This window comes from Geospiza fortis, unplaced genomic scaffold, assembly GCF_000277835.1.
Source record: "Geospiza fortis unplaced genomic scaffold, GeoFor_1.0 scaffold1194, whole genome shotgun sequence".
Taxonomy (NCBI): Eukaryota; Metazoa; Chordata; class Aves; order Passeriformes; family Thraupidae; genus Geospiza; species Geospiza fortis.
In genome coordinates, this window is record NW_005054748.1 from 65872 (window position 1) to 81614 (window position 15743).

The 15743-nt window shown below is 39.5% G+C and overlaps 1 protein-coding gene across 2 annotated transcripts in view; it reads left to right on the forward strand.

The window, feature by feature from the left end:
• CEP89 (centrosomal protein 89) overlaps positions 1 to 13693 on the forward strand; it is a 35781-nt gene extending 22088 nt beyond the window's left edge. For both annotated transcript variants that reach the window (XM_031065379.1, XM_014311348.2), the window contains exons 18-19: positions 5288 to 5457; positions 10388 to 13693. In XM_031065379.1, coding sequence (XP_030921239.1) covers positions 5288 to 5457; positions 10388 to 10613 — 396 coding nt within the window. In that variant the 3' untranslated portion in view covers positions 10614 to 13693. The remainder of the gene's footprint in view (positions 1 to 5287; positions 5458 to 10387) is intronic.
• Positions 13694 to 15743: the final 2050 nt, after the last annotated feature.

Consider the following 15743-nt stretch of genomic DNA (forward strand, 5'->3'; position numbering starts at 1 on the left):
TGGCACTTACAGATTGGTTTAGAGTAGAAGCTCACTGTCTAACACAGGTGATAGGTATTGGGAAGTAATTGTAAACATTGTACAGGTAGTTTTTAGTATAAAGACAACACTGCCCTGGGAGCAGGCAGAGTGCCTGGAACTGTCCTGCTGGATGGACCTGGGCAGGGCAGGAGAAAATTTTTTACAGATAAGACACAATAAACAACCTTGAGACTGAGAAATGAAGAGCTCTGACTGCTTCTTCAAGCACTGGGCTGGGAAAAGAGACTTTTCAACTTTTCTCAGGGTCACTCTGAGCAGCCAGAGACCCCAACAGGACAGGAGCACTCTGTGCTGGGCTCAGAACTGCCTGGATGGGCCAGTGGGTGGTGGGGATGGTGCTGCCTCCAGCTGGCAGCCTGTCCCTCAGGGCTCTGTGCTGGGACACTGATCACTCCTGTTCAGTATCTTCCATGATGATCTGGATGAGGGGATTGAGTCCACCATCAGTAATTTGCAGATGACACCAAGCTGAGAGCATGTTTTGGGCTGCTGGAGGGTAGGAGGACTCTGCAGAGGGACCTTGACAGGCTGGAGAGATGGGCCAAGTGTGGGATTTAGCAAGTCCAAGTGCCCAGTCCTGCATTTTGGCCACAAAACCCCCTACAGGCTGGGCACAGAGAGGCTGGGCAGTGCCCAGGCACAAAGGGACCTGGGGGGTTTTGGTCAACAGCAGCTGACCATGAGCCAGCAGTGTGCCCTGGGGGCCAAGAAGGCCAATGGCTCCTGGCCTGGATCAGGAATGGTGTGGCCAGCAGGAGCAGGGAGGTCACCCTTCCCCTGTTCTTGGCATTGGTGAGGGCACACCTGAGTGCTGTGTCCAGTTCTGGCCCCTCAGGTTGGGAAGGACATTGAGACACTCGAGCGTGTCCAGAGGGGACAGTGAGGCTGGAGAGGGGCTGGGAACACAAACCCTGTGAGGAACCCCTGAGGGAGCTGGGGGTGCTCAGCCTGGAGAAAAGGAGGCTCAGGGGTGACCTTATCACTCTCTACCTAAAAGGTGCCTGTGCTCAGGTGGGGGTCAGTCTTCTCTCCCAGGCATTTAGTGACAGGACAAGAGGACACAGCCTTAAGCTGTGCCAGGGGAGGTTTAGGCTGGACATGAGGAAATATTCTTCACAGAAAGGGTGATTGGGCATTGGAATGGGCTGCCCAGCGAGGTGGTGGAGTCACTGTCCTTGGAGCTGTTTAAGATGGCTGGACGTGGTGCTCAGTGCCATGGTTTAGTTGATGAGGAGGTGTTAGGTCATGGGTTGGACTTCATGATCACAAAGGTCTTTTCCAGCCTAATTCATTCTGTGATTCTGTGAACTGAGAGATACTGACTCAGTGCCATGGTCAGCATTACCCGAGGTCGTACTTTGGCTGGGGTCAGCATGATAACCTGAGGTAGTACTTTGGCTGGGGTTCTCTGGGAGCTCTCTTTGTAGTTTAAAATTGTAATTACCAAGCAGTTTGATGATCCATGGCAAGAATTTGAGGAAGCCAATTTTTCTGGTATTAAAACTATTTCTTTACAGTCAGAATTCTGGATTGTTCTCTTTTAATACGAGCTTGGGCATAATGTTTGTCTCATCAGGGAGTCCTTCAACTTCATGCAAAAAGGACAGCTAGCACAGAAAAATCTGTCTTTTTATGAAGTATTTTAGTCAAATGTCTAGTACAAATTCTGTGAAAACAATCCAGGGTTTTGGACTTATAACTGTGAATAGTAAATCTCTGATAACAGAATTTGCACTCCAGTTCATCATGACACACCTTCTCCTATCCTTCACTGCAAGTGTAATTAATCTTTAAATTATGCATACACTGTTGAAAAAAAAGAATTTCTATTACAACAAGTTCATTCATTCTGTATCTCCATTTGATAATAATTTTGTTAGTCATGAGGTTTTAGTAAAAACAGAAACAACCTTTGTATTGAAGACATCTACCATCTAGCATCTCCTGCTGTAACTGCCCTCATTTTCATGCAAGTTTACTAATTTGGCCTTAATTGTTTTTCCTGTCATCTTGCTCCTTATTGCATTTAGAGTACAAAATTTTCATTGATGAAGGGAAAGCAATAAAGATTTGTTCCTAGCATTTCCTGATCACTGAGGAGCAGTGTATTCAGAACTGCATGTTCTCAGAATTGCAGAACTTCCTGATTTGTACGAGCAGTTGCTCATGCCAGCACATTTAAAGGAGACAATGTTCCTATCACCAGTGTTCCTTTGCCATGTTCCTATCAACATTAATCTGGACTTAGGGAAAGGTGCTTTGTGTCTGAAATCAGGAGACCATGGGTTGATTTAAGTCTTGCTGCATACGTGGCTTTTCTATTCAGAGTGTTCATTCTGCTTTGTTAGATTCTAGATTTTTCCAGTATGAGACCCTTGAAAATTCATGGAGCATTGCTGGTTTTTTAAATGCAGCCACTTAAGAAACTGCTTCCATTGTTTTGTCAGTCCTAAAGATGGATTATTTTTTCCCCAAATCTTTTGATTATCAGGGCAGGAATTCACCCCTATTTTTGTCCCAAATCAGGAAATACAAGGGCCTAGGTAGTACAGTATATAATATTGCAACACCTGTTTTGCCTTCATTCCTGTATTCAAAATCTTTCACACTTTGTGATGTTGTGATGTATAGAAAGAATCTTTAAATTATTCTGGTATATGTCGCTATTTTGTATACTTTATGTAGCTTATTTCCCAGAGTTAACCATATTTGCATAGAAAACAGAAAGTATAACCAAAATTGAAAGGAAATGCATTCATCTTACTGGTAAGGAAACACTGGTTTCTGTTTCACACTCATAAGTTGATCTGTATGCAAAGGAGAGAGAAGTGTACCAAAATTTGTGCTGGCTTTTGTCTGAAGCTGTTTCAGTTTTCTCACACTTCTCCACTCAGCTGTGAACTCAGGAGATGACTTGCACACACTGCCACTCACACAAAAGTGCTGCCAAAAATCAGGGGAGGGATTAATATCCCCAGGAAGGTTGGTTATGTGTCTCAGGCATTCTGAGCCTGCTGAATAGAACCTATCTTTCCATGACTGCAACAAAATCATCTATTTCCAAGATCTCTATGACAAACCCAGGAGCCAAGGGCCTCCTTGGAGACCCAGAATGACAGCATAATGTATACCCTGACCCAAAAATATCATGTATGCATTTTTCCTCTACATCATCTGCAGTCTGGTTTACTGTCTCTTTACCACCTGGGAGTAAATTTTGTCCTCTTCAGTACCAGCACCTGCATCCATGATCGTTCCTCATCCTGCTTGCTGTGTACATGGGGTGCCATGACCAGCTCTAGAGGAAAATATTATGACTTCCAGCTATGTGTTACCATCCTCTTCCTGAAAACTGTCATCTCCACCAGTCTGTTTGCTGCTACCTGCTTCACTTCAGAGAACAGTAATAGGTTATCTTGAACAATTCAAAGGTGTGAAGGATCTGTAAGTGCCAGCAGCTGCCTGTGTCATTGTGCCCAGAACCATCCCAACCTGCCCATGCTGCATTGTACAGATTTATAATCCATCCGTGGAGACAAGGTCAGAACAATGTATCACTCATACCTAGTTTCAGACTATAATCATAAGAAAAAGGTGCACTTTTTCTCTCTGTTTTTGCAACCGTTCTGCACACAGGACTCAGCTTCAGTTGGCAAAGGTAGAGCAGGAGTGCAGAGCCAGCAGAGGAGCTGTGGGCTGGGGAGGAGCAGAGTGCAGCTTAAAACACAAACCTCAGATGGTCAGCACATGATGGAAAGCAGGGTTTCACCACTGCTACAATTCACCAGCCTTCCTTCCCCCTGATAAAGTGGAGAGAGGAAGTTTGCTCTTGTTCTTTGAAATTATTACGGGCTTCTAATCTACAGAGGGCATTTCAGTCACACCTGAAATGGACCTGGCACGTGCTGGGGCTTTTACTGGCAGAGTAAAACTTCAGCTGTTTCCTTATGCTCTGCACTTCCTCTAGGCTGGCTCTGAGCAGCCTTCTATTCAGAAGGAATTTGTTTACTTTCAGCCTTCCATAACATTACTCTGTATTTTGAGGCCTTCTCTGGGAATGTAAAAAGTTGAGTGATGTTATTGGTTAACTTGCAGGCTTCTTTTTCTTCTATTAGAACAGTCAGGGAAAAGTTAGGCTAAAAACCCTATGTAAGTCAGCCTTAAATATTGAATTACTAATATTCTGGGTAAATATTACCTGTTGTAATCCTATTACCTCTAGAAAATTGAATTTAACAATGATACATTTTGCAAGTGCTAAAAAGGAAACAGTTTGTGGGAAGGATTATATGGCCTTATATACAGCATGTCTAAAAATGCCTTTTTTTTAATTCCTCCAAAAGGCAAACTCAGATCTTTCTCCCCTAATTCAGATTAAGATAAAACCTTAGTGATTAGCACCTGAGATAAAACTTTATATTAGCAAGACATAAATAGCAGTATTTTCAAACCTTCACTAAATTAGTTTACAGTTTTATTAAAGGAGGTGTTTCCATCCCAAAACTCTGTTCTATAGCATGTAGGAAACATCACAGTATGCAGAGAAAAATAACAGTTTTAGCATTCTATTTGTAATCATGACAAAATAAGTTAGTATTGGATTTTGGTATTGTCAAGAGCAGCAGCATCTAGAAATGTGTAACAATACACAAACCAGTTTTCTTGTGTGCTTATGCAATTTAATGGGGATGTTATTTCAGAAAGCAAAGTTACTAATTTCTTATTTTTGAGATGACACCAGTCATTAGTTATCATTTAGTTATTATAGCCATTAATCAAAAAATCACTCGTGCTTCCCTGAGCAAGAGGACTATTACATGAAGCAGCAGGCAGAGGCATTCTTTTCTTCCTCTTAATTACTAAGATTAAACAACTAACAAAACAGAAACACTTTTTCATGGTATGTACTGACAAGTATGACTGGTAAGCAACCTGTGCTGTAAAGTGTAGCTTTGTACCTTGGAAAACAAACCTTTTGTTGCAGGTAATAAAACAAACATACAGTATGGTATTCATTGTACACAGTGGTTTTATATGCAGAACAATATTAAGTGTAGTAACTTCAAATCAACAAATAGGTTAAAAAAATCTCATAATGCAACCTACCTGGCATAATTGAGCAAGGCAGCATTGATGTACAGATTCAACTGAAAATCAGTATCTCTAACTCTTTCTTTTGCTGGGAATGACTTCTCGTTATTTCTCCTAAAATCCCAGTGTTTTCTATGAACTTTAACCCTTACAGGTGTATAAAAAGAAAGCAGCTGGGAAGCTTGGAGATATCAGCCTCAAGATGAGTGAGCAGGAGAAGGAGTTTGAAAGGAAGACTGCTCAGTATGAGCAAGAAAAGAAGCACCTGCAGCGTCTGCTGCAAGACAAACAGGAAACCCTCAAGGAGGTGCTGGAGCAAAACAGGTGAGGGGGCACAGGCAGGAGCCATCCAGGCAGGCAGACAGGTGAAGGGACAAGGGAAGGTGTGGTGGTGTTTGAGGGTCCCCAGGGAAGAGATGAGAATCTTGACTCCACGTTTCAGAAGGCTGATTTATATGACATTACATTACACTACACTACATTATATTATATTGTGACTGCTCGCAGCCTTGACACAGCTGGTTGTCATTGGTCATTAATTAAAAACAATTCACATGCAACCAAGCAAAGATGCACCTGCTGGTAAAGCATCTCCAGACCACATTCCACAGCCATCAGATAATTATTGTTTACATTTCTTTTCTGAGGCTTCTCAGCTTCTCAGGAGAAAAATCCTAGTGAAAGGATTTTCATAAAATATGTCAGTGACAGGAAAGCACCTGCACACAGCCACCAGCACTTGCTTTCCAGCAGAACTGGAAACAAACCATCTCGTGTGGTATGAAAATGAGAATGCTGAAACCCTGCTCATGATTGCCAGCTCTCCAAAGAAAGGTCTTTGGAAGGAGGAATTTATTCTGAATGGCTGCTGCTGTTCTTAAGACTTCTTAAGAAGGATATCAGTCTGAGAAGGATATCAATCTGTGTGAATCTTTGATAATATGAAAGGATTCTGTAAATCAAAATATATGTTGATTTATTTTAATACACCTTCTGCTAAAGGCAGAACACCTTCCCATTCATACCCCTCAGTTTTCAGAATAGTAGGAAATGAAGGGAATCTAATGAGTACACCAAAGATCTGCTTTCTTTTGATTCTGTCTTACTGATCTGTTAACAAGTGACTTGGATTGGCTATGTGCAAAATAAAGAGAAGAAAATATAACAGATTTATAGGAGATTATGACTGCAGTGTTGAGATATCCTTTAAATACAGAGTCCTGTAAAGGTATTTTTCCCTCTGATAGTGGAAAGCTTCATAGCACATTTACATTATCAGCATAAAAGAAAAACAGTTTCAGTTTACAACTGAAGAAAAGTAATAAGCAGTCATTTGTCAAGTCATCACTGCCATTGTGAAATAATAGATTTAAATAGAATTTAACAATAGAAAAACAGAGCTTGGTATCATCTGCCTTAAATCAGTGTGGTCCCTCTCAGTTACTTTATACACTGCAATTAAACAGGTGTAAGTAGCAGAGTTGTACAATAAACATTCCATTAATCTCTGAAATTTGCATTAAAAAACAGATTGAACTGTTTCACATTTCTCTGAAAATAGTTATTTGGGATTTTAAACTAATTAAATTGCTTTCATATCTCTGGGCTCATGTTACATTTTTCTAACTATAAAGAGCAACAATTAAATAAAAAGGGTTTTTTTCAGTGTAGGATAGAGCATAATTTGAAGTCCCACAATATGGATAATTCAAAATTTACCCTTCTAGCCCCAAAGCAGGCAAATTAGATGATGCAGCACGGATGTGTAAAATAATTAATTACACTTTCCATACAGTATACTAAATCACTTCTACCTTTTCAGTCCAAATTAATTCCTTTTTTCTTCAGTAAACACACACAATTAATATTTGCAGCTTACTTTTAAGAAACAGGATCTGCACCTGGAACTACACCACTGTAGTCCATTTAACTGTATGATGATGAAGAAAAGTGGTTTATGGAAACAAACCCAAGATGAACCCCATCAAGATATGTCTTTCATTTCTGTAGTCTCCAGCAGTAATGAGTGACTGCTTTTTTCTGGTGGTAGTTAAATCTCAACAGTAATTATTAGAATATAATAGAATGAACACAACTCTAAAAGTAAAAAAGAATTTTTACTGTCATCTTCCAAGTAGTATTTTGGTTAACCTCATGATTTCCTATTTTTCTTTGATTACTATATACAAAAATGTAGATTAAAAAGAATTTAAATATTACTGAGAAGTCAGCTGAATTCTGCAATTCTATAAGAAATAATGAGTTTTTATGCTTATGAAACAAAATCAATAAAACCAACTAACACCATGGATGATACAATTCATATGAACTAATTTCTTCATATTCCATTATTCTTCTGAAGTACTGCAATATAAAGTACTTTCCCAAGGTAATCCAAATATGTATCTACTCTTTTATGCCTATCAGCCAGAAATTAAACATGTCTTTTGGTCTGCTTTTTCTATTTATGATTTTACAAGTTTTATTATTTTCTTTCTTCCTTCACACAGTCACAGGAGAAAGGAAGGGAAAATTTTTTGTAGTTCATATGTTGCTCATCATCTGTAGTTTGGCAACTAAAGTCCCTTAGTGCTAGGAGGGTGCCAAACATTTCAATTTATTGTGACTAGCTGTGTTTACAGAGTAGATTTTTAGTCCAGAACACTGTCTAGCTAATAATATTTCTGTGCAAAATGCCTACATAGACATTAAGATAAGTGCATACAATCAATATTTATTCTCTAATTTCACTGTTACATAATGAAAATCAGAGTAGCATGCCACATTTTAAGCAGAAAAGCCAGTTTACTTTAAAATCTAGCTGGAGGTATCACTGTAAGCAGGTTAAGACAGAAAACTATTTCATATTTATTTTGCTCATGCATTTAGTTTCATAATATGGAGTTAGGAAATTGGGGCAAGCCTGACTTAGCTACCACCATGAAATTGTTTATCATAAAAGCATACTGTACCTGTTGTTGCTGGTGAGTTCTCTTGAAAAGCAAAGTGAAATGCCACTTCAGATCTGGAAAGAGCCCTGTGCTTTCAGTGAGAGCCTGCACAGGGACAGCAGAACCTGAGGAGGAGCACAGTGAAACAGCTCACTGCCCAGCCCCTGTGTGCCCACAGGCAGAGCAGCTGCACTGCTGGGGAGGATCAAACAGGAAAGCCTTATAAATACCATTGCCTGGCAAAGGATTTTGAGAATATGGAAACTATAAGTGAGATTGAAATGAAAGCAAGCTTTGAGATCCCTCAGTTACTGAACAACTGGAAAACAATGGTGTGGCTGGCTGAAGGTGATCCCCTTTTGATGGAACAACACCCTCTGCTTGCAGACAGCTCCAAGGGTCAGAGCAGACCCTACAGCTTGGCAGAAGGGGTCCAAAGAGGAGTTTTTAGGGTTTAAAATATAACACAGTGTGGTAATGTAATAATTCTTATAGGCTGTATGTAAATACTATAAGATTTGTATCTTGTACTAGATTGGTCAGTGACAATTAGAATATTCAACACAGAAGAAGACTTATTGTATTGTAACGAGAACCTCGCTCTCTTATCCTCTTTTACCCTTTACCTCTTTTACTCTCTCATCCTCTTTACCACGCTCTTGCCTTCTCTCTCTTTCCCACTCTCTTTACTCCTCTGTGGCTGGCAGCTCCCAGCAGGGCCCTGCACCCAGGCCCTTTGCAATAAGCCCCAAGTTCCACCACCTGGCTCCAGAGATCCCTTGTGTCCGTCTGTCCCAACTGTCCTACCCCCATCACTCCTACACTGCAGCCACAGCATGCTCACAAGTAGACAAAGAAATGTATTCATGTGCTGCTTCTCTCTTGTTTTTAACAAGTGTGCTCCAAACTAGCATGTGCTTTCATCAAATATAACAGAGATGACTTGCCTTTGAAATTTTCTCCCCTCCTGCACTCTTTCAGCTCATAACAAAAATCAGGAGTTTCACTACTTACCCATTGCATCCAAGGGATGAGAATTTTTCTACTTGGTTTTCAGAAGAAACATATATAGATATAGTTGTACTTTTGATAAATAAAAGCGTTTAAAGATAAGCAGATTTCCCTTCCTGGAAGCTGCTCTTTAGAGCCTTATCAGTCATTAGAGCCTTTGCTAGATAAGATTGCAAATTCCCAGCAACCTTTAATGAGAAAGCAATAGCATTTTGTTTTTCAGGCAGCTGATAATGAAATCTTTATTAGTCACTGAGTAACCTTAAGAGATATCAATATTACAACCTTTCCTTAAATAAGAGGTTTGAGATATAAACAAAGTTCATTATGTGATCCTAGGGTAAAAAACAAGTTCCTAGATGTTTCCAGCCTTATTTGACAGATCATTGACCTTTATGAGTTTTCTAGGTCAGAGTATATTTCATAAAACAGACTTCTGCAGAGAAACAGCACCTCAAGGTAGTCACAGCTGCTGTGCTTTGGATGCAGCATGTAAGTTTGAAAAGTGCATCAAACTGTCCTTGGGAGAGGGTCAACAGCAGAAAAGCTTTGCAGTTGTGCACAGGCAAGGGGGAGGAGCTGTCTTATCTGTGAGGATACATACAAAATTATAACCATAATAAAAACCTTGGTGATAAGGAATATATAAACAAACTGTTACAGGATAGATGACAGTGAATTCCTGAGCTAGCCCAAATAAGATTCTGAGATTTAAGGCTGGATGAATTTAGTTCAATGAGGGCATGTCTTTTTTAAAGAGGAATATTTCAGAACCTACATCTAATAATTTTTTCATCCTCAAACATCAGTGGAGCACTGGAATTTTGCTTACTCTCAACAAGTTGTAAAATCCTACATTCTGGCTAGGTTAGGCGTTGAATTAAATTTTTATTTTTACTTATTTAATTAATAATAGCCTACATTAATAAGAAATGAATTCCCCTCAGAGGGGTGGCACAGTGCTCTGGGCAGTGACAAGGGGCAGTGCTGTGTGAGAGCAGAGCTGTGCTCACCAGGGAGCCTGACTCAGTGCAGGAGGGATAGTCACAATATTTGGGTCTCACATGCACTGCTCTGTGTGCAGACTTCATCCAACGTGTTACATAATGGACAGTTTTCTGGTCATATCCTATTTGGCATTACATTTAATGAGCTTTTTCAAAAGCAAAAAAGGAATGAATTTCAATCAGGCAATTTCAAACATCTAAATACAGGCCATTTCTAATTTGTTTATCCACTGAACTGCTGAAACATTGTTAAAGTTAAAATTCCCCTTCATTTTTTTTTCCTAGGAAAACAGAAGGGGAACTTGAAATCATGTGGGAATCCACAGCAAAAGAAAACAAGAGAATGAGAGAACTCTTACAGAAATCCCTGAGGAAGAACAGTGTGTGGAGTGCTGTCACAGCTCATGAGCCACACTCTCAGAAGGACCTAGTTTATGGACATGATTTTAGCTATTGTGATGTGAAAACTTCATCCCCTACTGAAAATGAAATTCAGCAAGAATGTCAGTGATAAGAATCTTATCTCATCCAAGAAAGAAAACTTGGTGCCTGAATTTGACTTTTCAGCAGCACAAGGTGTAATGGAATGTTTGCTGTCTTCAATATTAGTGTATTTTTAAGGTCATGAAAATGACAACAGCATAATCTTTACTTGTACTGTTAATAATGTAAATCTAGCCTAAAATATTACTTTGCTATTTGAAGAAAAGGCTATTCATTCTCAAGACAAAATGTGGTGCAACTTCAAGTTAACATGTAAAGACAACTGGTTAACAGGATAAGCAGCTGGTAAGCTTGGGTTCAACACAGACACACCATGCCACAAAACAAGTGAGCACCAAGACAGTGCTAGTTAAAATTAAAAGGACAAGTTCCAGTGAATTCTCCCTAAGATGCCAGATGGAGTATGATCCAAGCTGAAAAGAAAGTGTGGCTTGTGCTTTTTCTCATGAGGAAGCATCTTGACTTCCTAAGATGCAAGGATGTCCTTGTACTAGATGGTGTGCCAAAAAGCTTATTGTCTCAAGGACAGAGAAACATTTGACTGTGGAGCAGACAAGACTGAACCATCCTCATGACAGCTGCTGGTATGTGAATGCACAAGTGTCCAGTGTGTAGATTTACAGGATCTGGGATTTACTGGTGCTGGGAAGCTCCTGCCATGGGTTTGCCAAGGGGACAAGCTGCCAGCACAGGATGCAGCTCTCCTCCAGATTGTTTTGTTCATCCTGCTTCAGACTCAGTGGCTTCAAAAGCCACCCAGACTATTCTCTGAAGCAGTGCTTATTGTATATCCTTTGGATTATTGACCTGTATTTGTCTTAGCTTTCAGATTTGTTGATTTTTCACAATATTGCACATCAACTTTGTATACATACTTTAATACATACACAGTATGTATTACTGTGATATGACTTTATTTTGGATTTACATATAACTTTCTGGATCAGCTTTTTGGTTTTGCTTCATTTTCATAAGAAAACACAAATGGTACCAGAAAACTGTAACAATACAAAAAACGTGTAACTATCATAGTTGTGTAGTATTAGAAATAATGAAGAATTTCATTTGCTTTGATCAAAGTTAACAAAAAGAGCAGAAAACCAAGTTAAAATACTAAAAGAAATGTATAATGTTTGTGTCTAGAAAGGTTTCTGCAGCGTTTTCCTGCAGGGTGAGGCCATGGCTCAGCAGAAAGGCTTTATTCAGGAGAGGGTGGGGACAGCACTTCCTATGTCACGCTGTCAGGGACAGGCAGGGGTACAGCTTTCAAAGGCAGGTCCTGCAGCACAGTGCAAAGCTAAAAAGTCTACAGACTCCCAGAGCACTGGGAGAACCTCAGTGCACTCAGATTACATTTTCCTGATTATAGGAGACCAGCAAAGTAGCTGAGTAATATATATGCAAGCAGGATTTTAGGATGTACTTTAATTCCTTCCCTTTAATAGGAATAACACAAGTGTAACAGCCTTATCAGTTCATCAAGGTACAACTTCAGCATGTCAGAGTCTTTAAGACACTGGTTAACAGAACTATTCTCAACAGCACCCTATGTTTTGGTCTCTGCCCAGAGATTTAACAAGAACCACACCTTTGAATCCTTTCACTCTCCTGGTGTTTTCAATTTGACTCCATGCCTCAACATAACAATCAGAAACTCTTTTTAAGCACAGTCTTAAATAACTTCATTAATATGTGAAATTGTCATGGGGGTGGTCTATCACTAAACCAGTCCTGTCCCCTATGTTCCTTTGTTCCTTGAATTTGAAAAAAAAAATTTTTGAAATGTCAGGTCTGAAATACCTCTTCAGGTTAAGTTAGACAGGCATCCACACTCCTCTGGTTTCCACACAAGCTCCAATCTGCAGGTGTGCAGGCTCTGGCAGAACAGGGAACATGGCCATACCCACAGCTTTTCACCATTTTAAAGGCAGGTTTGGAAAATGAAGCCTTTAATGTCATGCAAATACAATCTCAGAACTGATTTCATATTTACAATACTATCCTCATCTGGTTTTAATTGAGTATGTTTTAAGAGCTTGTAAAAATTTCACAAGGAAAATCTATTGTATTGGTAATTCCTTAGTAACAGAAGCAAGATTTCCAGAACTCTTCATGCTGGCCTAACTGTTTTCCACTGAAGTGCCCTGGGAATGTCTTAGAACTGTACTTTTGTCACACCTGCTGCCCATTTTCCCAGCTCTTGTTTTAGAGTAGCTTTTAATACATGGTTCAAAGGGCAGCACCTTGACAGTGACACTCCTAAGGCCTCGTTCGGAATTGCTACACTTACTTTGCCATGTGCATATCATTAAAATAGGACTTTTAAAGGAACTAGCATTGTTAAACTTTAAATGAACTTACATTTAATCAGATCCCTGTGTCATTCTCCATACTCAGTTTTCACAGGAAGAAATATATACATATATTTCTTCCTGTGAAAATACATATATAGTTATGTCCCATGGATCAAAAAGTCCCTCTGTGGCTCAGGAACACTTTTCTGGCATAACAAAAATCCTGTTATAGGCTATTTTAAATACATATGAACCCACTTGACATACTTGGAGAGTAAAATACTGGAATTGTTTCAGATCAGCAAAAGTAAACCCATTTGCAAATGTGCCAAGTGTTGTACAAATAGAATTATGATTAGACAGGTGCTTCCCTCCAGTTCCTTCCAAGTTGATTCTGTCTTTTATTAACAGCTGAAAGGAATAATTTGACTGTTTTAGTGTAGTACAGTAACTCCACCCATGCCAATTTATCCTTTTTCTGTTACCCACCTGACAATAGAAAGTTGCTATTTTCTCTGAAAATGCTGACAGAGCATCCTGACTCTGTTATATTGCTCCTGCCTTCCAGTTACAGAATCTTCTAGTTGGTAAATTGAAACCATGAAGTAGTTTCAGCTTCCTTTCACAAGACAACATAAAAACATTCTTCCATTCCTACCAAGAAAAGGAGAAAATTCAGGATTTGTGGAACTGTAGTCACATTCAAGTTTCATTGGTGAATTTACAGAGCACATTCTGTCCATAATAACTGAACATAATTTTGCCATATTTTAGAATAAATAGTGTGATTTTATATTCAAAAAGCAAGCATTGCTATCACATTTTAGAACCAAAACCACAAGAGAATTTGGAGTGAAAGGAATGAGGAACGTTACAAACAAACTGTGGATCTGCTGGTAAACAGAGCTAGATACTGAGAGATAAAAGAAACAATGGGAAGGATTCCACTGATTGATGAATGGAATGGGAGAGATTTGTCTTTACAAACTGTAGGTCTGCTGATAAATAAAACTGGATACTGAGAGATGAAAGAAACAACGGGAAGAACCATAAATTCCATAAGGAATTCCACTAATTGACACGAGGAAAAGAGAAAGGTGGGGGGTGATACTTTAGAAGGGAGTCTTTGGTATCAGGTGTTTGGGGAAGTCTGTGCCTCCCAAGTACCTCAGCCAATGGGGAAAGAGGAAAATGTGGCCAGGAAATTGGGATAAAAAGGAGGCTGTGTCCTCCTAAAATTTGGGAGACCGCAGGGGAATGCTCCATGGCCTCTCCATTTATTTGAATAAAGTAAAAAGGACTCCTCTGCCTCCTTTTTGGCCATAAACCTCTGATGTTTGTGGAGTAATTTTCCTGCCAGGAGTAAATCTCAGTAGTTCCAATGTATTTGCCAGCCACAGCTAAAACAGTGGTGTTACTTTTTACTGCACAGTGAGAACAGAGCCCGTCTCACTCTGTGTTTTGGGTGTGTCAACAGCAGGGACAGTCTGACACTCCGCAGTACATTAAGGTAAGTGTGTACCAGCGTTATGTGGCCTGACAGAGCTTTGATGTGTACTTATCTTTATTCCCACTTTCTAGAAAAATTCCCCTGACCATTATAAGTCATTTAAACCCAGGTCTTTTCCTTTTCCTTTTTCTTTTTCTTTTCTCCTACCTCTATTTCCAAGCCAGAAAGATGCTGGTTTTCGGGCCAGGAGATTGCCTTTCACCAGTTCAGACAAAAGAACCTCCTAAAACCATGAAAAGTCACTATCCTGGCACACGGCATCAGGAGTTCTGAGAGCTTTTCCCTTGGGACTACAAGTCCTTCCTTGGGCAGGCATGGAAGGAGAATTTAGGAGAATTCTGAGCACAGATCCTTCTCTGCAAATCAGTGCAAATAAGTATAGTAAAAACTCCATGGTGTCAATCATCTTGGATCTAGAAAAGCAGAAGCACTTTGAAAGCTTCTTTATGTTTAAAAATGTGGCTTCTCAAGGAGTGAGCTCTCCAGATTTTTTAGTCCTGAACTATTTTCTTCTCTACTAAATTTATTTCAAACATACCTATATAAGCACATATTCAGATATGAAATATAGAAAGAAATATATCTTAGCTATTAGGATTGTTTTATACCTGAAATATTTGGTTTCAGTAAATATAAAATTAAAATGAGGCTTCAAAAGTAGCACAGAACATCATAACCTCAGTGAGTGCTTCAGTACTCGGTGTTTCTTTCCCCAGCCAGAGATGGGCACAGGGCAGAATTGTCTTCCAAAACCTGTGTTAACTGGTAACCCCCACTTGGTGGAAGGCCAGTGGAATGCAACCTGAGTTTGGACTCAAAAAGGAGATCAAAGTCAGGCTTTGTTTTTAAAATAAAAAACCCCACAGTCTCCTTCAGAGCTGGATGTTTATCAGAAAAATCATTGATCCTGATCAGAGTTTGAAGCACTGTTAAAAACCTAACAACTAATGTGACATACTGAAGCTGATTTTCTCCAGAGGCCATCATAATTCCTTTAGAACATCCTTAGAAAGAGACTTCTTGATTTTTTGGTGACCTTCTGCATAGAATGACACACCCAGCATTTATGAGTTTATTGAGAGTCTCTAAACAGCTCTGCTTAAAAAAATACAAAATAAATCTCTTGTTGGACTAAAGAGACTGCACTATTCAGGCAGGTCTAGTACAAAACCTTTAGCAGACCTGAATATCTTTTCAAAAGCGTTATTTGTCACAGAAGAAATACCAATTACACTGGAACCAAGAGCTAAGTAGGGAAAAAACCAGATATTTAAACCCCAAAATTCTCCTAAGAGCTGTAGTCTATTAAGCAGTTAAGAACTATAGTCACCTA